Source organism: Trichechus manatus, unplaced genomic scaffold (assembly GCF_000243295.1).
Source record: "Trichechus manatus latirostris isolate Lorelei unplaced genomic scaffold, TriManLat1.0 scaffold00211, whole genome shotgun sequence".
NCBI lineage: Eukaryota > Metazoa > Chordata > Mammalia > Sirenia > Trichechidae > Trichechus > Trichechus manatus.
The window spans coordinates 2283606-2306593 of record NW_004444147.1 but is presented as its reverse complement, the minus strand read 5'-3'; the positions used below and the strand labels follow the sequence as shown (position 1 = coordinate 2306593).

General features: G+C 38.6%; 1 protein-coding gene across 8 annotated transcripts in view; it reads right to left on the bottom strand.

Moving 5' to 3' along the window:
- Positions 1-18012, bottom strand: part of MAP3K7 (mitogen-activated protein kinase kinase kinase 7) — a 93869-nt gene extending 75857 nt beyond the window's left edge. For 2 of the 8 annotated variants that reach the window (XM_023742478.1, XM_023742479.1), the window contains exon 1: positions 762-5333. Coding sequence is in view for 2 of the 8 variants with exons in the window: in XM_004388412.2 (XP_004388469.1) it covers positions 762-872; positions 17468-17587 (231 nt within the window). In the remaining 6 variants the exon portion in view is untranslated. Of the gene's footprint in view, positions 1-761; positions 5334-17310; positions 17435-17467 lie in introns of those variants that run through there. The other 6 variants (XM_004388412.2, XM_004388413.2, XM_023742477.1 and 3 more) reach the window with 6 other exon arrangements.
- Positions 18013-22988: the final 4976 nt, after the last annotated feature.

Below are 22988 nucleotides of genomic sequence, written 5' to 3'. Positions count from 1 at the left end.
TTCATAGTATTTCTCAACTCATTCAACTAATTATAAATTCACTTGATCATATCATAAACAAATTCTCATTTCTCCATACTGCACATAAAAAGTCATGAAATATATTTTGAAATTATTATTAAATGAAAACATAGATACAAATTCCAAAGGCTTATAAGGTAAAAGGTCAATTATCCATTGGTCAAAAGGTTAAAATGAGGTCGAAATATTGATTTAATCACATATGGCGATCCAATGTAAAAATAACAAATAAAGGAATAAATCTGATAATACAATAATACCATGATTACTGAATTTTCCTTCATTATCAAATTAGAAAGAGAAGTGAATTGTAAATTTTCATGCTAAATGAGAAAAACTAAATTTGAAATTATTTTTTCTTTAATCTCAATTGAATTTCTAAAAATATTCAGGTAAAAATAAATGCATACAATTTCTTAATTTTAGACAATGGGAGAGGCTACCATTTCTTTTCTATTTTAAAATAGAAATTCTAGGTCTTGAAATAAATCTGAATTACATGGATGAGATTTTATTTTAATTTAGGAATGAATTCACTTATGTAGTTGTCTTCTTTTTCTTAATTTTTAATCAGAACTAACAGTGTGAATGAGAAAATGTTCCAGTGGCATTACCTTTGGTTTAAACTGTTAATATTCAGGTATACAGATAAATGACAACTGGAAAACAATCTTTTTAAAAATATTAAATTCACAGAGTAACTTATGAGAAGAACTACCAAAAATGACATTTCAACTTACCTCTACAATAAACGCTTTCCTCTCAGACTCACTTTCAATTTGTTTAATAGCAACATCTTTTGCTCTCCATTTAGCTTTGCAGACTACTCCAAAGGCTCCTCTTCCAACAACCTGAGTTAAAAAAAATCATGAGAATCAGAAACAAATAGATCAGCCCAAGATATAATACTGAGGCCAGTCTGAAGGACTTACCAAAGAAAATTTAAGAAATCATCAATATCTGGATTTGTCACTGAGAATGTACAAATTTTCAACATAGAAGATGACAAAATGCACACTACGCCTACCCCTCACTTACCGACTATCTTGTTATCTGACTTTTTGCATTAATGACAAAAAAATCTACTATCTGACTATTCTGCGCATTAATGATGTATATCTGGTAATAAAGAGAATTGAGATGCGAGGAGAGTAATGCTGGCTGTCATGGTAAAGGCTATGGGTCAGCTTGGCTGGGCCACGATTCTCAGTGGTTTGCCAGTTATATAATGATGCAGTTTGGCAGTCATGTAATGATGTAGCCATCCTCCATTTTCGTATAATCCCAATTTTCGCATGATGACTTGGTCTTTAGAACCTAATCATGCTGATAAGCGAGGAGTGTGTGTAGTCCCTATCCTCGAAAAGTTTATGGTCTAGACACCTCCTCATTCTCAACCAAAACTGTAAACAGCAAAGAAAAAAGACTCATCAAGGAAAAAACACAGTAAAGCAATTTGTTAAATGCAGAAAAGGAAACAGGCAAGATGAATGAGAAGAGAGAAGATGCTTTAGAAAAATAAAAATAAAAAGCAGGAAAATACAATAAATGTTTCACACTATCACATCTAAGAAATTAAAAATGGCTTTTGAATAATTCAGTAGGGATAAAGGTTGGAGAGGAAAGCATGAAAATGCAGATGAAAAAACATTGGCTATAGTGAAGGACAGATAAAATGCAATATATTTTTACAATGGAATCTTATTTGGTCAAAAAAAGAAGATGCAAACTACGAGTACATGCTACAACACGGATGAACCTCAAAAATATTATGCTAAGTGAAAGAAGTCAGACACAAGAAACCACACATATTGCATGATTTCATTTGTATAAAATGTACAGAAAAGGTAAATTTTGAGACAAAAGTTTTGTCTATAGAGACAAAAAGTATATCAGTCGTTGCCTGGGGCTGAGGGTAGTAAAAATCCCAACAAACCAGTTGAAAAACCAGTTGCCATAGAGAAATATTCAAGAACTTGTTTATGGTAATGGCTACCCAACTCGGAAAATCTGCTAAAATTCACTGAACTGTATACTTCAAATGAATGAATTTTATGATACATAAAATATATCTCAATAAAGTTATTTAAAAAATTGGCCATGTATTATACTATTGTTGAAGCTAACTGACGGGTAAATGTTGTTGTTGCTGTGTGCCGCTGAGTCGATTACGACTCATAACGACCCTATAGGACAGAGTAGAACTGCCACATAGGGTTTCTTAGGCTGTAATCTTTATGGAAGCAGATCACCAGGTCTTTCACTCATGGAGCCGCTGTATGGGTTCAAACCCAACCTTTCAGTTTGCAGCCCAGTGCTTAACTGCAGCGCCACCAGGGATCCTTTTACCTCTCATTTATTATGTACTTTCTATGCAGCAAACACTGAACTAAATGCTTTACATACATTACCTCATTTACACAGCCTTAGGAGGCAGGTATAAAATTATCCTCATCTTATGGATGAAGTACCTAGGTTTAAAGAAGTAAACTAACTTGCCCAAGGCCAGATAGCTAGTTAAATGGTGGAGTGAGGTTTGATGCCAGGCAGTCTAACACCAGAAGGTTAGTGTTCCTAATTCACAACACATATAAAATTCTTCATATATCAGAAGGTGGCAGTTATGTCTTCCCTTGGATGAGTGTTGTTTAGATAAACTTACATGAATAAATCCCTGGCATAAAACTCTTCTATAACAAAGTTGGCAACAGCTAGAGTGATCAAATAATTTATTATCTAAATCAGGACACTCTGGAGAGTTAAGTAGGGATGCTAGTAGAAACTATGTCAGGACAGTAGTCACAAACTGGGAAGTATGGTCCCTCTGCTACAGCTCATATTCCACTTCAGAAATCACACACAGCACTATGGACATTTCCCACATTGCTCAATCCATAAAGCCATCCAAACTGCTAATACTTACTGAATGCTTATCATGTACCAGGAACTGCTCTATGTGCCTTTCATGTATTAACACATTTAACTCTCCCCATTTTAGAGGTGAGGAACCTGACGCACACAGTTATAACTTGCCCAAGATCCCACAGCCAGTAAGCATTCAGGGAAGACAGGTTTGAAACCTACAGTATGTAATGACCAAAAGACTTCTACATTCAGCTTCTGTCTGTCCTTGATTAAAAGGAAACTGGGCTTGCCCTAGGAAAAACTGCAAAGTAGGCCAAAATCTCTGGCACGTAATCTTTCCTTTGGTGCTTGCCTTTTTACCCTACCTATCCCTGAATGCCATGGATCCTCCTACCCTAACCCTCCACACCTGTCATAAGAGAAAAAGAACCAACATCAGTCACTTGTACTTGTCAGTCAGTTACCTGTCAACCTATATCATGAATAGGTATTGGCATTAGGACAATGGGAAGAACTGCCCGTCCATGTTTTAGAACCCAAAAGACTTGAGTTTCAATATCGGGTCTGCCCACCTATTAGATATTAATGCTGGGTAAGTTAAATGTCTTTAAGCTTCAGTTTTCTCAAAATCAGTTCCAAAGGAGATAATCACATTTTCCTCAGTGAATATCTATAGGGCTCACAGGTTAATACTAGGTGTTTTCTTAAGTATTACAAAAGAATAAGTGCTTAGAGTTGGCTATGAATTAGTGTAAGGAGTATGTATTCATTTCTTTCAAGATGGACTAAGGTGAACCTCAAACAGACCTCAAAACAAAATTCAACTTTATGCCAACATTAGGCTAAGAAGATATGCATGGAGACAAGCCTACCTGTTGACATTACTATTAACTATGAAATAAAGATTATGAAATAATTTGAATATACTCTTCAACTGTGTATTTACAAATACATCAAAATAACGGATACTTAGAAGGATTCCTCTTGTTTCATTTACCTATTCTCAGGTATACTGATTCTCAACTGTCCATGCAGGGATTGCAAATATTATCTATATTTGTGGATCATGCACTTGTAACAAAAACTATAACAGGTACATATGACTGTTCATGATGCACAAGTGCCACCTAGTGATGAAGTAATGGCTGACCCTGAGCATTCTACTTAAAACCATGGGGACAGAAAATGAGTAAGAAAAATAGTAGATTGTTTAAAAAAAAAAAAGCTCAACAGGATGATATGAAAATGAGAAGGAAGAGAATGAAAGATGAGAGAGCATGATGGAGGCTACAGAACCTCCCTCAACTGGGGGTAAGCGGAGGAAAAGAGACAATGAATAGACAGACCAAAAGATGAATAAGAAAACTATCAGATTGTTTAAAAAAAAGCCCAATAGGATAATATGAAAAAGACTGGTGGCAACTTGAGGCTGGGTAGTATAGGAAGGCTATGTGTGGAGGCAACTAACCTGATATTTGAATGACAGCAGAAACCAACCAAAGATGGGGGAGAAGAAACAATCAATGAAAAAGCTTTTAGGGAAAACTAAAAACAAAACAAAAACCCTTTATTTCTTTATTAAAACAATATTTGAGCCTCATCTTTGGGCTACATGCTGTTCTGGGCACTGAAGATGTATCAGTGAACAAAAGAGACCAAAATTCTTGCTCTAATTGATTATATTCTCATAAAGAGAGACAAATAAATAAGCAAGACACATAAGAAAAAAAAATTTTAGAAAATGACATACATACTAAAAAGGAGCATAATTGTGTACGTATGTGTGTGTGTGTGCTTGCGCACACACTCTCCCACCCCACACACAATTTTAGACAGGGTACTCAGAAAAGCCTCACTAAGAAAGGTGACAGTTTGGTGATGACCTAAAGAAATGCCTGGAGAGCTTGGTGAGGCTGGTGCAGTGGGAAGAAAGGAAGAATGATGCAAGACAAGCCTGGAGAGACAGAGGCCAGATCCTGAAAGGTATACACCAATGAAAAGAAGTATACGTTGCAGGCTAAGTGCAATGGGAAGCAATTTTTAAGGGAGTTTTAAGGGAAGTTTTGGGTTTTCAGGAAGGAAAGATGTTATGTGATTTACATTAAAAAAAAAAAATCATTCTAGCTCTGAAAAGAGGAATGGATTGTAGGGGGGCTAGAGTATATAAATAGGGAGCTCAGTGAGGAAACAATAGCTGTGAGGACAAGGTTGATGGTTGTTGTTGTTAGTTGCCATTGGTCGACTCCGACTCACAGCAACTCCATGTGTGCCGAGCAGAACAATTAACGACGCGGCAAACCAGGAGAGTGTCACAGAAGACAAAAGAAAGTTTTATATCACTAAATTATGTATCTGAAAAATGCTGAATTGACAAATGTTAGGTTACATATATTTTTGCAACTGTAAAAAAGAAATAAAAAAAGAAGAAAGTAGATACAAGATCCAAAAAGCATTAACACAGTTGTTCTCAAAGTGTGGTCCTTGGGTGAGAAGCATCAGGGTAACCTAGGAACTTGTGAGAAATGAAAATTCCGTCTCCAACCAGAATTACTGAGTCTGGGGGTGGGGCCCAGCAATTTGTGTTTTAAAAGCCCTCTAGGTGACTCTAATGCTCGATGTGTGGCAAGATCAAATAGTCTTCTCTACTGAGTTGAAGCAGCCCTGATGGCGCAGTGGTTAAAAGCTCGGCTGCTAACCAAAAGATCGGCAGTTTGAATCCACCATCTGCTCCTTGGAAACTCTATGGGGCAGTTCTAGCCTGTCCTATAGGGTTGCTATGAGTTGGAATAGACTTGACGGCAAGGGATTTGGTTTCTTCTTGGTTACTGAGTTGAAAGGAGGGAGGATTCATAACCAAGCTGCCATCTGTTATAGAGAGATAGTTAAACCTTTCTGTACAACCTCCAAAAATAAATAGGGAAATAGAAACATGAAGTTACGTGCATAAACAAAAATATTTGCATATACACATATCCGTAACAGACTGCGTAAAAGAATAATTAGATGATATATTGATGGGAAAGTTTTTTCAGGCTATATTTTGCCCTCACCCCTTGACTACCTGGGAATTAGGGTTGGCAGAAGGTGCTATATAGAATGAAAATGAGTACCCTTGGGCATTCCAATATCCTCCTCACACCTTTCTTCAAGAAATAACGCTTTAAAGAAGGCAATTTTATTTTTTTGTATATAACAATAACAACACAATCTTATACTTATTTAACAATATATTACCACTTAACAAGCATTTTTATAAACATGATAATCAAGCTCTGTGAATATATAAGATTTTTTTTACGCCCCTTATAGAGGAGAAAACCAAGGCTCCTAGAACTGAAGTTATCAATCCAAGATCATGTAACTAGTAAACCAGAGTCAGTTTTCAGATATTCCACTGATGACAAAAATAGAGGTCTTACTAGGCCTGTGTTAATGAATAGTTACACAGCATTTGGTCCAGTGCTTTGTAAACAGGAAGCATTAGAAAATACTCAGAAATAGCATGATAAAATTACCAACTATCTTTTCAAAAGGTTACAATCAAATTAGACTTTTAACTGCTTAGAAGGGATTTTTAAAAAGATCTAATAGGGCTGTGGGGATCATGGTCTCGGGGAACATCTAGCTCAATTGGCATAACACAGTTTATAAAGACAATGTTCTACATTCTACCTTGGTGAGTAGCATCTGGGGTCTTAAAAGCCTGTGAGCAGCCATCTAAGATACTCCACTGGTCTCATCCCTTTGGGAGCAAGGGAGAGTGAAGAGAACAGGATACAAGGAAAAGATTAGTCCAAAGGACTAATGGAACACAGCTACCAAGGCCTCCACCAGACTGAGTCCAGTACAGCTAGATGGTGCCCTGCTGTGACCAGGATCACAACAGAGGGTTGTGGACAGAGCTGGAGAAGGATGTAGAACAAAATTCCAACTCACAAAAAAAAGACCAGATTTACTGGCCTAAAGGAGACTGGAGAAACCCCGAGAGTATGGCCCCCAGACATCCTTTCAGCTCAGTGGTGAAGTCACTTCCAAGGTTCACTGTTCAGCCAGGGAATGGACAGCCCCATAAAACCAAATGCGACTAATGAGGCACAGCAGTTCAGGGACAAGGACTAGAAGGCAGTAGGGGACAGGAAAGCTGGTGACAGGGAACCCAAAGTTGAGTAACGATAGTGTTGACGTGTTGTGAGGTTGTTAACCATTGTCAGAGGGCAACGTGTACTAAATGTTTAATGAGAAACTATTTTGTTCTGTAAACCTTCATCCAAAGTGAGAATAGCAGCACAATTGGAAGAGCGCAGTCAATGTCACTGAACTGTGCATGTAGAAATTTTTGAAATGGTGTATCTTTGGCTATGTATATTTTCACCAAAAAAAGAAAAAAAAAAGGTCGAGAAGGGAGAGGGTTGACATGTCGTGGCATTAACCAACGTCATAAAACAACATGTGTACTACTGTTTCAGAAGAATCTATTAGTTCTGTAAACCTTCACCTGAAGTGCAATAAAAAAATTAAAATAAATAAAAAAATAAAAAGATCTAATATCCTTTGGCTGCTAACCAAAAGGTTGGCAGTTCGAATCCACCACTCGCTCCTTGGAAACCCTATAGGGCAGTTCTACTCTGTCCTACAGGGTCACTAGGAGTCAGAATCAACTCGACAGCAACGGGTTTGGTTTTTGGTTAATATCCTTTGTGAAATAACAGTGAATTTGAGTCAGCAAATGGCTCATGGTAGACAATTTCCAAAGATGGCCACCATCAATTGCTTTTCTGCCTGTCTGTGCATGCCATTCTTCAACTGAGAAGCAGAGTTTACTTCACCTTCCCCTGAATTGGGCTACCCCATGATGCTTTGCTCAAGAGAATGCAGTAGAAGCACTGTTTTGGGACTTCCAAAACCAGGCCTCAAGAAGCCTAGCAGTTTTCTCCTCCTTCCTCTTGAAACGCAGCCCCCACACTGTAAGAAGCCCAAGCAACATGAAAAAACCACATAGAGGACAACCAAACACTTGGTTGACAGCCCTAGCAAGCTTCAACAGTCAGCCAGCACCACCTTGCCAGACATGAGTGAGCCATCTCGAATGTTCCAGCCCAATTAGGCTCCCCAGATGACTGCAGCCCCACTGATACCACGCAGAGTGGAAGAACCTTCTAGCTCAACCCAGAACCATTTCAAAACAGAGAGATGGATTATTTTATAAAAAAAAGTTGGACTATATGCCTGACGATTTGAAGAAAACAAAATTTTCTTTACCTTACACTGAAAAATTACAAGTGAATTATTTAAATGCAATACCTAAAACCATGAGAATTCAAGAAGAAAATACTGGTGACTATTGTCATAATCAAGGAGCCCTGGTGGTGCAATGGTTAAACACCTGGCTGTTAGCTGAAAGGTTAGTGGTTTGAATCCACTGGCAGCTCCATGGGAGAAAAGACCTGGCGATCTGCTCCTGTAAAGGTTACAGCGTAGGAAACTATGGGGCAGTTCTACTCTGACATAGAGGGTTGCTATGACAGCAGACATCTGTTATAACCAGGGGTAGGAAAGGACGTTCTAAGCTTGACACAAAACGCAGAAGTTAAAGGAAAAAAGTTCAGATTTAATTATAAAACAATGTAAAGTTTTTCTATGAAATCCATTATTTCAAAATAAAAAGTCAAATGACAAGCAGTAAAAAATATTTGCAATGTATAGAGTTCTAATAAATGAATAAAAAGCAAAAAAAAAAAAAAGGCAAAGAAAAAAAAGCCAAGCCAAAAAAGAAGTAAACAAAAAGACTGATCATAAAAGAAATACAAACAGCCAATAAGCATACGAAAGATGCTGACCCCTTTATATTCAAAGAAATGGCAATTAAAATAACAACATTCAGGTTTTCAGTGAGATGAAAAGCAGTTTTAAATTTCAGTATAATTTGGCAAAATGTATCGAGATAAGTCTTAAATATGTGCATTCATTTTGATCCAGCAATACTACTTCCAGGGATTTAGTCTAAGCATTAATCAGACAGGTATGAAAAGACTGCTCATGTAGGTTTATAGGAGCAGTAACAAATAATGAGAAACAACCAGAATGCTACCAACAGAGAATTAAGAAACAATCTATCTCAGCCTCCTTCACTGCCCTTCTACCTCTGTCCAAATCTTAGCGTTGATGCTTCCTAGGGTTCTATCCTTGGTACTTTTCTTTCTCCATGTATTCTCATGTGTCATCTCATGGCTTCATACTCTTAAATCCTTCTCTCCTGTCCGGATCTTTCTGTCCAGCTCAAGGCATATTTAAAACTGCATTTTTTCCCTGGATGGTCTACAGGCACCTTAAGTCCAACATCAAATGCTGACCCCATTATCTGTCCCTTACTTTCAGCATATGTGCAGTTTACTTGACCTTGGCTAAGCAGTTTTACAGATCATATTATCACATTTTAACTACAGGCAATCACCAGATTACAAATGAGTTCCATTCCTAAATCTGTCTTTAAGTTAAATTTGTACGTAAGTTTGAACAGTTAGGTACGGTTTGTATCTAATGTCCGTTAATCAAATGTTTGTCTTGGTATATACAGGCAGTCCCCGGGATACGAACATCAGACTTTGGGACAACTCATACTTGCCCTTCAATGTTATGTAAATTTGCCCTCACTTTTGAAACGACTGAACCAACTCCTACTCGCAACAAATTCTTCACCACAATCACCTTCACCTGCTGCATGTGCAGCTTTTAAATCACTGAAAAGACTTTGAGCTTTTTATTGCACTAAAGTAAGGCTAAAATAAGAACCATATGCACCCGTTCCAAATTACCTACAAATCTGACTTAAAGATAGAGTTAGGAACAGATCTCATTTGTAACCTGGGGACTGTCTGTAATAGGCTTTATGGGGTTGGTTCTAAATTACAGGTTGTACTTAAGTTGGACGTTCATAACCCAGGGACTGCCTGTAAACCAATCCTTACAGTATGGAAAGCGGCATGAAGAGATTTTTAGGAAGGAACTGCAATACTGAAGGTAATTGTAATAATGCTAGCACAAGTTAACAAGAAAATGGCAGGCTTTAAGTTTTCTATTCCAGAATTAACTTTGTCAACAGCCACATTATGAGTTAAAAACAACAAGCTAATCAGATCTAAGATGTTAACCCAAAAAATTCAAACTTATCAAGAAAGGTAATTTGAAATATGTCTTCACATTTACTATCATCAGCAATGAACCTTGCTCTAAGTAGTTACTGTACCTTAAGCCATAATCAAATGATAGTATGGAGCAGTAACTTAAGTTTTGCTGTTATTTCATCACTTAAAATTTTAAAATATCTATTTCTGTATGTTTTATAATGCACATAAGCTATTACACACACCCAAACAAACTCAAAACTACGAGTATACAAAACAAAGTGCTGGGAGATAGATAATCGCATGGAGTCCACAGCCTTACAGGACTCACTAGTGAAGAAGGAAACGCCATTATTACCTGTTCTCTAGCTCTCTCTCAGGCTGGCAGTGTTAAGATGATCCTCTGCTGATGGGCAAAACTATTACCAGCATAGGGTTTACTCACATATGGATCATTTTTAATATCACATATGCTTTTAAGAAAATGTTCCCAATATTAGTATCTTGGTAACAAATTTACTTTTTGCATTAATCAAGAATATAAAATGGTGGGGGAGATCAGATAGAGAGTAATTAGCATGCCTGGACTCTGAAAGCCAAGCCTAAACACGTAAGGGGATTGTATACATGATCAGAAAAAGAATAAGGCAATGTTACAAGCTACAGAAAGTAACCCAGTGTTTTTCTTGACACACGGTAGATTCATAGGAACTGAGGTAAATAATGAAAAACTAATATTCAAACTATAAAATACAGAAAAAAAAAAAGCCACTTCTTACTTAAAATCAAATTTCTAATTCAAGTTCACAAATTAAGTATGCTTTTTGGACTGCATTCATACCTGAATAATATAATGTAGCTTCTTTGATACATTATCGTTTAATAATTATTTTAAAAAACTGTTTTCCCTAAAGATCAACTTTCACCAAGAGCATTAAAAGGGCACACATCCAAGTTACAAGTATTGCCCTCCATCAAACACACCCATCTAAAATGGTGAACACAGAAATAAATATTTCAGATATTCTTCACTGTCTCTCATCTGTAAAAATAGAAGAACAGAGGAATGCAAAGGGGGCTTTGCTTTTAAAACAGAAAAACGTCAACTTAAGAAATATTTGCTTCTAAATTTATGTTTTCAGATTAGTTCCCTTTTGTTATGCACCCTCCCCCACACCACTATCATTATTTTTCCCCCACATGGCTTAGCCTTCTTGATTTTGGGTCTATAACTTAAGTCCCTAATACAGTAAAACAGATATAATTTTTTATAAAAAATGTAACAAAAATTATGGAAGATAGAGTGTAGAGTATTTCCATATTATTTGTACTGAACAACACAGAAACCAAAATCAAAATTTGTTTTCTGGCTTTTTAAAAAAATTTAGTTTAATGAAAATAATTCCTTTAAAAACTAATTTCCTTAGGACGGAGGACTACTCTCTCTCTTCATCCAAGTCATTATTTAAAAACAAACAAAAAAACCCAATAACAACCAAAACTAATGTACACTAAATGGAAGATAATGTATGTCTTTGTGCTCTTTTAATTTATTATTAAATAATTCTTCTTAATTATCCCCAATTCATGTTATTTTTAGTTCAGTAACTATAGCTGTCAGTTTGGTTTGGCCCTGTTCTGTGGACTAAGTGAATGGACCCTGGCTACGGTGCCATCGCTCCAGCTAGAAATTTGGAATATGACAAAACAAGCATAGATCTTATATTTATTAGTTAGGACTTGGGGCCTCCAACTATTTCAGAACTTCAATATCTATTAATAAACTGTGGCAGAGTGGAACTGCCATCTGCTGACGAGACAGACTTGATAACACAAAAGTATAGCTTAGATTATTTGAACTTTCCTTCTAATTTTTCATGTAGTCTTTTAAAGCTTGCCACAGACGTGATTAACAGACCTTTCTTTAAAATAATATGCCCATGCTATCTTTTAACTACATATGTATAACATAAAAGTTCTCTCTGTGGCTACCTCTTCATTGTAATAAACATTCCAGATTTCTACTGAAACCAATGGTCACTAAGTCTCACATGGAAGAGTTTATTGATAATCTGAATATCCAAAAGTAAATACCAACAAAATACTAACAAATCTATGGATGCATTTATTGTGCCCACTATAAATTAGATTTTTTTTTCTATTATAAGTTGACCATATATTTATAACCTAAACCTACAAAATATATATCACTACCAAAGTTCTTATCTATATTTCCCCTTCCTAGTGTATTTTGGAAACGCTGGTGACATAGTGGTTAAGTGCTATGGCTGTTAACAAAAAGATCGGTAGTTCAAATCCACCAGGCGCTCCTTGGAAACCCTATGGGGCAGTTCTACTCTGTCCTATAGGGTTGCTATGAGTCAGAATTGACTCGATGGCAACGGGTTTTTTAGTGTATTTTAGCCTTTAAAATAAAACCTTTGCATAGATAATGGCGCTTAAAAATATATATATAAAGGCTGCCATCATTAAACATGTCCAATATTGTAGCCTTGCTCATACGCAATATTTGAGGTCAACACTGTGGGGCTCCCTTTTAAAAAACAACCATGGCAAATAGGGTCTTTTTAGTACTGTCTTAGTCACTTAGCGCTGCCATAACAGAAATACCACAAGTGGATGGTTGTAACAAAGAGAAGTTTATTTCTTCACAGTCAAAGTAGGCTAAAGGTCCAAATTCAGGGCGTCACCTTCAGGGGAAGTCTTTCTCTCGCTGTCGGCCTTCTCATCAGTGTTCCCCTGGAATAGGAGCTTCTCGGCACAGGGACCCTGGTCCAAAGGACACATGCGCTCTGCTCCCAGCACTGTTTTCTTGATGGTATGAGGTCCCCTTGTCTCACTGCTCACTTCTGTCTTTATATCTCAAGAGATTGCCTCAGGACACAATCCAGTCTTGTAGATCCAGTCCCGCCTTACTAACACAACTGCCACCCATCCTCCCTCATTAACATCATAGAGGCAGGATTTACAACATATAGGAAAATCACACAGCACCAGGAATCATGGCCCAGCCAAACTGATATACACATTTTTTTAGGGGACATAATTCAAACCATGACAAGTACTCTAGTACAGGTCCACCAATACTTGGCTGACTCACAGCATCTGGCCTTTACAGCATTTTTTTTTACCCGCTAGCTGGCATCACTTGACGGCAACAGGTTTGGGTTTTTTTTTTTTTTTTTGGATTAAACAAAAGTATTTGCAAAGTATATTGGAGTGTAACAGAAATCAACAATGAAATGAGAACCAGATCTTGGTTCTACTGTAAATGCTGCCTTAACCAAATCACACACCTCATCTCAACTCCTCCGGTAATCTAAGAGAACCAGATGGACACTAAATTCTCACAATTATGCTATAACTCCATTTACTCATTCAGAAAATATTTATAGAGAAACTTTTATGTGCTAAGCATTGGGTTACAGCGGTGAATGAAGCATTTTACATTCTGCTAGAGAGGTACATGTAACACATTTAGTTACTGGTAAGTACCATGCAGGATAAAGAAGTGACAAAGATCTAGGTTGCTCAGGGAAAGCTTCTCTAAGGAGGTGACATTTGAGACGGGACTTGAATGCTGTGAAGGAGCCAACCATGTGAAGTTCTGGAGGAAGAGCATTTTAAGCCAGGGCTTCAAACCGGTTCAGTCTGATTTGACACCCTGCTGAGAATCCCCCCCCCATATACTGAATCAGAATCTACATTTTAAACAAGATCCCCAGGTGATTCTTAGGTACGATAAATTTTGAGAACCATGGCTCTACTAGTGGTTCTACTAGTGGTTCTCAGAATTGGTCCCTAAACAGCAGCGTTAGCATCACCTGGGAACTTGCTGAAAAGCAAAGTTTCAGCAGAAGGTCAAACAGAAACAAACCGGTTCAAAGCCCTGTTTTAGGCACAGGAACAAAGACTAATTCATCTTAGTGCTTTCCCCAACCTATGATGCTCATCTTATTCAAAACCTAGTTTAAAACTCTTCCCCACACAATGAGGCCTTCTCGAACTAACCCTACTTTCAAATTATGACTTAAGTACTCATTTACAATATTCACAATTTTAAATTTGTGGTTCTAAACACGTAATTATTAACTGTTTTGTGTTTGTTCTACTGTCACAACATGCTGAATGTTTTAAAGGAGAGACTCCTAGGATTCTTCTATTCATCTTCTACAGTATCTCAGCAGTACTGTGCAGAGGAGAAAGTTTATTAAATGCTCAGGACCAAATACCATCAAGAAAACCAGTATTTTTGTTTCCTCATTCCCAGAATAAAGTTTGGTTACAAAGCACTTCCGAAAGAACTAAAGCAACACTGTAAATCCAGTGGAAAGAGCAACTGACTCAAAAGTGAGACATCTCAAATCCAATACCCAGTGCTACAATTTACTTAGGCATGTGGCTTCTGGCAAATCCAATTCTATGACCACACACCCATATGTGTAAAATGGGGATATCATTTGCCTTGTCTACCCAGGATTAACTGGTCACAACTACATTCCATGGGAGATCATAACTGTCCTCAAAGAACTTCTAAGCTGACTGTGGAAACAGCATAAACACTGGAAACACTGATCGTATTTTCATTTTAGAACTGAAGAGACCTTAAATGATCTTGTTCAATTTTTACGTGAGAAATCAGAGGCCCAGGAAAATTAGGTGACTTGCTCAATGTTACAGAAATACACTGTGTCAGAATCAGTACGGCACCTAAATTTTCTAAATACCAAGTCCAATATACTTTCCTCTGCACCACACTGCCTTTACCACTTCTTACAACCTAGTCTACAATGTACATCCCTCACAATTTATTCTAACATTCTCTACACCCAGATCCAGAATGATAAAAACTAAATGACTGAAAAAAAGTACTACCTAAGTAGATTTCTGAGGCTGAGAATGTACATAATTTGATAACAGAATTGCATTTAAGAAATGTCAAACTGATATTACTGAGTCACAATATTAGGAATGTAAGGATTAAAATTAGCTAATACCTTAGAAATATGCATCTACTACATGGTTGCATATTTGGCCTATGGTTGGAGTATTTTTTTATGTAGTTAGTAGTTCTGTTTATATAATGCTGATTCAATTATACTGTTATTTGAGAAATATAAAATGATTTTTTCTTTAAAAGGCAATAAAATACTTTTTCTTTCTGATCATCTTTCTCTATTCTCTTATTACGATTTTAATCTAGAAATGGAATCTGAATTGAGAAATAGTTATTGAGTGCCTGTGGTGCACACTGGATTACAGTAAACACTGTTTTAATGTGTGCAAATGAAGAATATGATGGAAATTATACAATGGTCTCAACATTAGAAAGGTCCTAATTCAACCTTTAATACAAAAACAGAGTATTAAAGAATTAAAACCAAAACTAGGTGATTGCCTAATATTAGAAAGAAATTTTTAATTAAAAAAAAAAAAACTGTACTCCACAGGAATATCCTAAATACACCAAAGGAAGACTGAAATATTATCTAAATTGAAAGAAGGGTTTTGGAAACATAAACACCTAATCAGAAGTGAAATGGCTTTGGAGGAAAAGCAGCAAAATGAAAAATGTCTTAGTAACTTCCTTTCTTCCATAAAGCAAGAATGTAAAAAGCTTTACAAAGTAATGTGCAAAAACTAAGGTTGCTGTAGGAATCGAATGAAAATAAGTGCCTGAAAGACTCTGGTAGAATATAAAGAACAAGTTATTATTATATAACAATTTGTAGGCTACAAGCATAGCAGTTTACCGCTGAGTAAACCGAGTACACGTAAATGCTTATTTAAAAACTGCAATTCTTGTATACTGACTCACTTTATTTTTATTCTTAAAAAAGAATGTTAGCCATGAAAGCTGGATCAACTATCCACTTCTGGAAAAGGAATTTATCATAGCCTCAATAGGAAAAAAAAAAAAGCACACACACAAAAAATTCCCCTTTCTTTTCAAAATACAGATCTTTTAGCCATGTGATCTTAAAGGAGGTCACTGTTCCTCTCTGGAACTCAGTTTCCTAGTAATACGTGTCAAGCACTGTGTTGGGTGTTTTGCATACACTGCCTAATAGGATCTGTTATACAGATAAAATGAAATAGAAATTATTATCCTTATTTTACAGTTAAGAAAACTAAAGCTCAAAGAGGTTAGTTAGGAAATGTATCCTAAACCACATAGCTAACATGACGTATATGACATACTGAACTTTCCTCTTAACTCCAAAGATCCTGCTTTTCTCACTATGCTAACTTGTTTAAAAAAAAAAAAAAAAAAAGAGGTTGTTCTTAATGATCTCTAGGTTGTTTTAAGTCATAAAAATGTATGATTTAGTAATCCATTATTCTTCCAAAACATGAATAGGGAAAAAATATAGTTATTCAGTAAACGTTAATTAACTCCCTAGTTTCAGCTTGCTGTTACCTAAAATTAATTTTAGATTTTTACATTAGAGATAATGCTGAGATTTTTTAACACGTCCACAGATATACTGAGCTCTTTATGGCATATGCAATAAAAAAAAAAGATGAATGCATTTTCAAAATGATAAATGTTAACTATTCGACAAATTCCATTTTCAACCAAAGTTTTTAAAAAATACGTTCTAAAGTGTCTTTAAAATATATACACACACAGATTTTACTTTCCCAAATTTCACAGTCCTTACTACCAGTTGCCCCTCTGTGAATGTGAAAAGAAGCAATATACAAAGGGCACACTGAAATATCTTGCTCTAAAATATCTTAAATTATTTAAGAACACAAAATGGATTCAGCTTTTCTAACAGCAACTTCTAGTCTGGTGATATACTCCAGTCGTCTCCGAGATCATGAGTTCTCTCTAGAGAATATGCTACTTGAAACATCTTTTCATAACAGACCAGCGTACATTACTAATTGTGAATTCATCTAAATTACCCAATTGAAGGCAGAACGTTTAATATTACGAGTACAGCTCTATGATCGGCGAAACAGAATCATTCAGTACCTGGGGAGACACTGTATTCGACTTGATCTACTATTTTAACAAGCATTTATTCAGCGCTCACTACGTGCCAAGCACTGAGATGTAAATCGAATATAATACAATCCTTAGCCTTTAAAAACACCACGTCTAGAGAATTGAAACGGCCACGGTCTTTGCTGAATTTACTACTTACAGAAATGAGAACTGGTGGACCACACTTTCTCACCAGCTCATCCTCCTATTTGAAGTGACCCAAATCCAGACACCGGAGTATCAAATCCAAACTCGAGTGTCGAAGTGAGGAAAAGAGAGAACTACCTCAGAGCAGCTGAGCGCGAAGAGTCCCCCCACACCCAGTCTCCGAGGGGCTGTGGGGAATCCCGGGTCGACCCCGCCGGGGAGGCGCCTTCAGAGCCGAGATCTGGCAGAAGCGGGGGCGAGCCGGAGCCGGCGCTCTGTGCCGGGCCTCGCTCACCTCTTCCACCTCGATCTCCTTGTAGTCGATCTCTTCAAAGTTGAGGACCTGAGAGGGGGCTTCGATCATCTCACCGGCCGAAGACGAGGAGGAGGAGGAGGCGGCAGAGGCTGTAGACATGATCCCTCGCGGCGCCCAAGGGGCCCGGGGAGTCTGCCACCCGGACACTGCGGGGGAGACCCGTGCCTACCCGCCTCCGGACCGACCTTCAGTCTGGAGCCGCACAACTCCGCCAGCCGGCGATCCGTGACGGGGGCAGGAGCACCGGCCACAGTCGTGTCCCGGCTCCTGCTCAGCTGCGTTTTCCGCCGCCGGGACCCGCCCACCCCACTTCCGATTCCGGTCTAAAATCGGAAACAGGGGGAGGGCCGCGGGCTCCAGGGAGGAGGGGGGAGAATTTTGTGACTGGGAAAGAGAGAGGAAGGACAGGTTGGTGTAAAGTAGAGGGAGGGTGGCGGTAAGAGGCTATCTTGAACCTGTAAAACAAATTTCGCGATATCTTTGCTAAAGGGAACCAGGAGCCGGATGTTACCGCGAGAGCTGACGCGCTGACATAATTAAAATGCGCGAACGGAAGTGACGTAAGCCTGATGGACAGGAGTACGGTTGGGCCTTTAGGAGTCGGCGGGAAAGATAAAAACGATGGTTGCCTCTGTTTTGTGAAATATGAATTGGTCCTACTCCATCTTCTTTTAGCGGTCTGCAGACGGGCAAAGTAGCTTTGGACTGAGTTTTTACGACGAAGGTCACTTTTCGTTTTAACCCGAAGCTAAACTGAGCTGTGTCTTTAAGAAGCCTTGCCAAATGTGTTTTCCTCAAAGTGGAGGGAGGCGTTGGCTATTGTTACTTTAAACCAGTCCCTGACGGTATGAGAGAGTCTAAAGAAGTTAATAATACAGAGCTGGTCAGCGCATTCAGCTTAAGTAACACTATGGAGGCTGAGATCTCATGATGAGAAGTTAACATTTTGGTGTGACAAAGTTACAGATTAGTTGGATAAGGTAGATATTTATAATTTGTCGTGTTCATCTCGCGTTATGGATTGTATTAATAGTACGTATAGAATGCAGAGCACTATGCTAGATATTTTATATTTAAAATTTAATCATTACAGTGGCTGTGACAAGTTAAATATTTTTGTCACCATTTACAGGACATGAGAAAATAAACTCAGAATAAAAAAAATTCCTGATCCAGAACATACGCCAATCTGTCTCCAAGGCAAGTAGTATTGCCTATGTTGTGCTAAAACCCAAATAGCATTGCCTATGTTGGGCTAAAACCCATTGCTCTCCAGTGGATTCAAACTCATAGTGACCCAATAGGACAGAGTAGAACTGCCCCATAGGATTTCCAAGGATATAAATCTTTATGGAAGCAGACTGCCACACAGCTGGTGGGTTTGAACCAGCAACCTTTCGATTAGCAACCAAGTGCTTAACTATTGTGCCACCAGTGTGCTTTATGTTGTGCTACCAAAAAATATTAAACTAAGCTGTTAAAGCTTTATTTACTTAGTTTGGCCTGAAGCCTAAGTGTGGGATTTTGGAGTCAGAGATTTAAGAATGGTAAATATATACGGTGGTTGGAGCAGTGGGTTTGGATGAACTTACCTAGAAACAGGTCCGTGGGTGGGATAAACCTGTGTTTGACTACTAACCAAAAGATTGGTGCTTGGAACCCACCCAGCAGCACCAGAGAAGAAAAGCCTAGCAATCTACTTTCATAAGATTAAAAAAAAAAAAGCAACTGTTGCCATTGAGTCAATTCCAACTCATGGTTGTCTGTGGGTGGCACAAATGGTTTGCGCTCAACTACTAACCTAAAGACAGGCAGTTCAAACTCACTCAGTGGTACTGTGGTAGAAAGGCCTGTTGGTATGGTTCTGTCAAGATTATAGCCAAGAAAACCCTATGGAACAGTTCTGTTTTGCAACATATGGGAGCACCATGAGTTGGAATGAAGGCAATGGGCTTGTTTTTTTTTTCTTTTTTCAACCTAGGAGTGATGCATGAAAAAACCAAGGATGGAACCCTGTGAATGTCAAATTCTAAGCCTCAGAAACAGAAAAGGAACAGTCTGAAAAAGGAAAGTGAGGAGAGTGCTGACCTGGATGGCACAGGAGAGAGCTATTCAATTAGGAAGTAGTCAACCAAATAAATGCTGTAAGTAAATTAAACACATTTGTGATTATAAATAGGTGATTGGTTTTAGCAATCAGGAAGTTATTGTCATGGATTGAATTATGTATCAATTGGATGTATTGAATGTAGGTATCAATTTGATACCCAGTATTCTGTGGTTGTCCGCCATTTTGTGATTGTAATTTTACGTTAAAGAGGATTAGGGTGGGATTGTAACAGCACCTTTAACCAGGCCACATCCCTGATCCAATGTAAGGGGAGTTTCCCTGGGGGTGGTCTGCACCACCTTTTATCTCTCAAGAGATAAAAGGAAAGGGAAGCAAGCAGAGAGTGGGGGGACCTCATACCACCAAGAAAGCAGTGCTGAGAGCAGGGCTCATCCTTTGGACCTGAGGTTCCTGTGCTGAGATGCTCCCAGACCAAGGGAAGACTGATGGCAAGGACCTTCCTCCAGAGCCAACACAGAAGAGAAAGCCTTCCCCTGGAGGTGACACCCTGAATTTGGACTTGTAGGCTACTGGACTGTGACAGAATAAACTTCTCTTTGTTAAGGCAATCCACTTGTAGTATTTCTGTTATAGCAGCACTAGAGGACAAAGACAGTTATCATGAACTAGAAAGCATTCTGTCATTTCTAATTTGTAGTTCTAGTAACACTCCAATGATAGTTTGGTGAATGGGAATGAAAGACGGGAGGCGGGGCCAAGATGGCAGGGTAGTCAGATGCTTCCGGTGGACCCTCTTACAACGAAGACCCGAAAAAACAAGTGAATTGATTATATATGACAATCTAGGAGCCCTGAACATCAAAGGTAAAGTTGAGGAACCGGACTGAGTGGCAGGGAGAGGGAGAGACAGTTTGGAAGCAGCAAAGAGTTGCCAGACCTGACTTGGCGAGAGCCTGAGCCCTTCAGGCCTGATCAGCTAGGGGGTGAGCGGAGAGGCAGGCAAGCAGCTGTGCTCTGAAGGCATGCTTTCTGCACTGGGAGAGACCCAGCACCAGAGACTCTACATGGTCACCCAGAACCAGTGAGAAGCAGCCCTCGATCGTCAAAAGATAAGTACTTGCATATGGCGTACCGTGCGGATCAAAAACACCCCCCTTAGGGAAAAACCTCTCTCCCATTTACCACCCCGCTCCCTGCTCTGCACGGGGTCCCAGACTGGCTTCAGCAATTGCCGAGTCCCCTGGGTTGGAAGTAGGATCCATCACATGTCCTGAGCCATTCTCCCGGCCTTGAAGAGTGAACAAATTAACAAATGGGAAAAAATAAACTGTCGGCTTCTCTAAGCCAGGAACCCAGGGTAGGCACAGTTCCTTTGCCTAGGCACAGGCATAAGGGATCGATGGACTTTGAGTGCCTTTTCCCCTGCATAGACTTGTGTGGGCCTCTTTCAACAGTGTAGGCCCTCATTACTGCATACAACAGGGTATATACCTGAAGTCTAACTTCAACTGTTTCAGCTGTGAAGTGGCAGGCTTGTGACATTTGACACTGCTCTGCCCATTAAGCAGGGTATTCACCTACCCACATCAGGGGCCTGAGGACTATTGGCTCCACTCATGCCACCTAGCCACCTGCGTTAGGGGCCCAAGAATAAGAGTTGCCCCCGAGTCCTTACAGCTAACAGCATTGGGCGCTCATAGTCTGGCTGCAAAACCCATCCACCTATGCGCTGTAGGGAACAGGGACATGCCTTCCTCCTGGACACTCAGGGGCAGCCGTCAGCCCCCTGCCTTGCTCAGAGTGTGTCCCTCTGCTGCAGCCAGATGCCTGTGCCTACCCCAATCACCCATGCCTGTCTGGGACTGTAGGTGAGAGCCTATACCACACACTTGGTGGCTATCTACCTGGGCACCTGAGCTGAATCCATAAAGGAGGAGTGGGCGGACTCCTGAGCTCATATACCTAGTAACAGATCTAACCACCTAGTGACAGGACATTAGAGCTTCAAAGTTGCCAATCAAACTAGCTCATATGAACAGCCTATTTGGGCATATCAAAACAAAACAAGAAGCTAGGACACAGTAAGCAAACAAAATAAATAAATATAATAACTTACTGATGGCTTGGAGACAAGAGTCAATATCAAATCACATAAAGAGGCAAACCATGATGGCTTCAGCAAGCTCCCAAAATAAAGAATCTAGACATTTTCCAGAGGAGGAAAATGTCTTGGAATTGCTGGAGGCAGAATACAAAAAATTGATATACAGAACTCTACAAGAAATTAGGAAGGAAATTAAGCAAAACACTGAATATGCAATAGAGGAAGTTAAAAAGATTAGAGAAGAGCATAATGACAAATTTAACAGGCTGTAAGAATCCATAGAGAGCAATCAGAAATCCAGAAGATAGACAATAAAACGTCAGAATTAGACAACTCAATAGAAAGTCATAGGAGCAGAATTGAGGCAATGGAAGTCAGAAATAGTGAGATGGAAGATAAAGCACTTGACATTAACTTATTTGAGGAAAAATCAGATAAAAAGGATTAAAAACAATGAAGAAACCCTAAGAATTATGTGGGACTCTATCAAGAGAAATAACCTACGAGTGATTGGAGTACCAGAACAGGAGAGGATAACAGAAAATACAGAGAGAATTGTTGAAGATTTGTTGGCAGAAAACTCCCCTGATATCGTGAAGGATGACAAGGTATCTATCCAAGATGCTTATCGAACCCCACATAAGGTAGATCCCAAAAGAAAGTCACCAAGACATATTATAATCACCCAAACTTGCGAAAACAAAAGATAAAGAGAGAATTTTAAGAGCAGCTAGGGATAAAAGAAAAGTCGCCTACAAAGAAGAGTCAATAAGAATAAGCTCAGACTACTCAGCAGAAACCATGCAGGCAAGAAGGCAGTGGGATGACATATATAAAGCCTTGAAGGAAAAAAACTTCCAGCCAAGAATTATATATCCAGCAAAGCTGTCTCTCAAATATGATGATGAAATTAGGGCATTTCCAGATAAACAGAAGTTTTGGGAATTTGCAAAAACCAAACCAAGAAATACTAAAGGGAGTCCTCCGGTTAGAAAATCAATAACATATAACAACCCAAGACTAGAACACAGGACAGAGGAACCAGATATCAACCCAGATAGGGAAGTCACAAAAGTAAATCAAAGCTAAAGCACTGAAAATAGGGAAACAGATGTCAATATGTAAAAGATGACAACATTAAAACAAAAAAGAGGAACTTAAAAAATGTAGACATAGATTTTTCATATGGAGAGGAAGTCAAGGCAACATAAAGAAATAAAAGACTGGTATAAACTTAGAAAAATAGGGTTAAATCTTAAGGTAACCACAAAGGAAACTAACAATCCTACAAGTCAAAATAAAAAACTAGAAAAATAGGATGCACG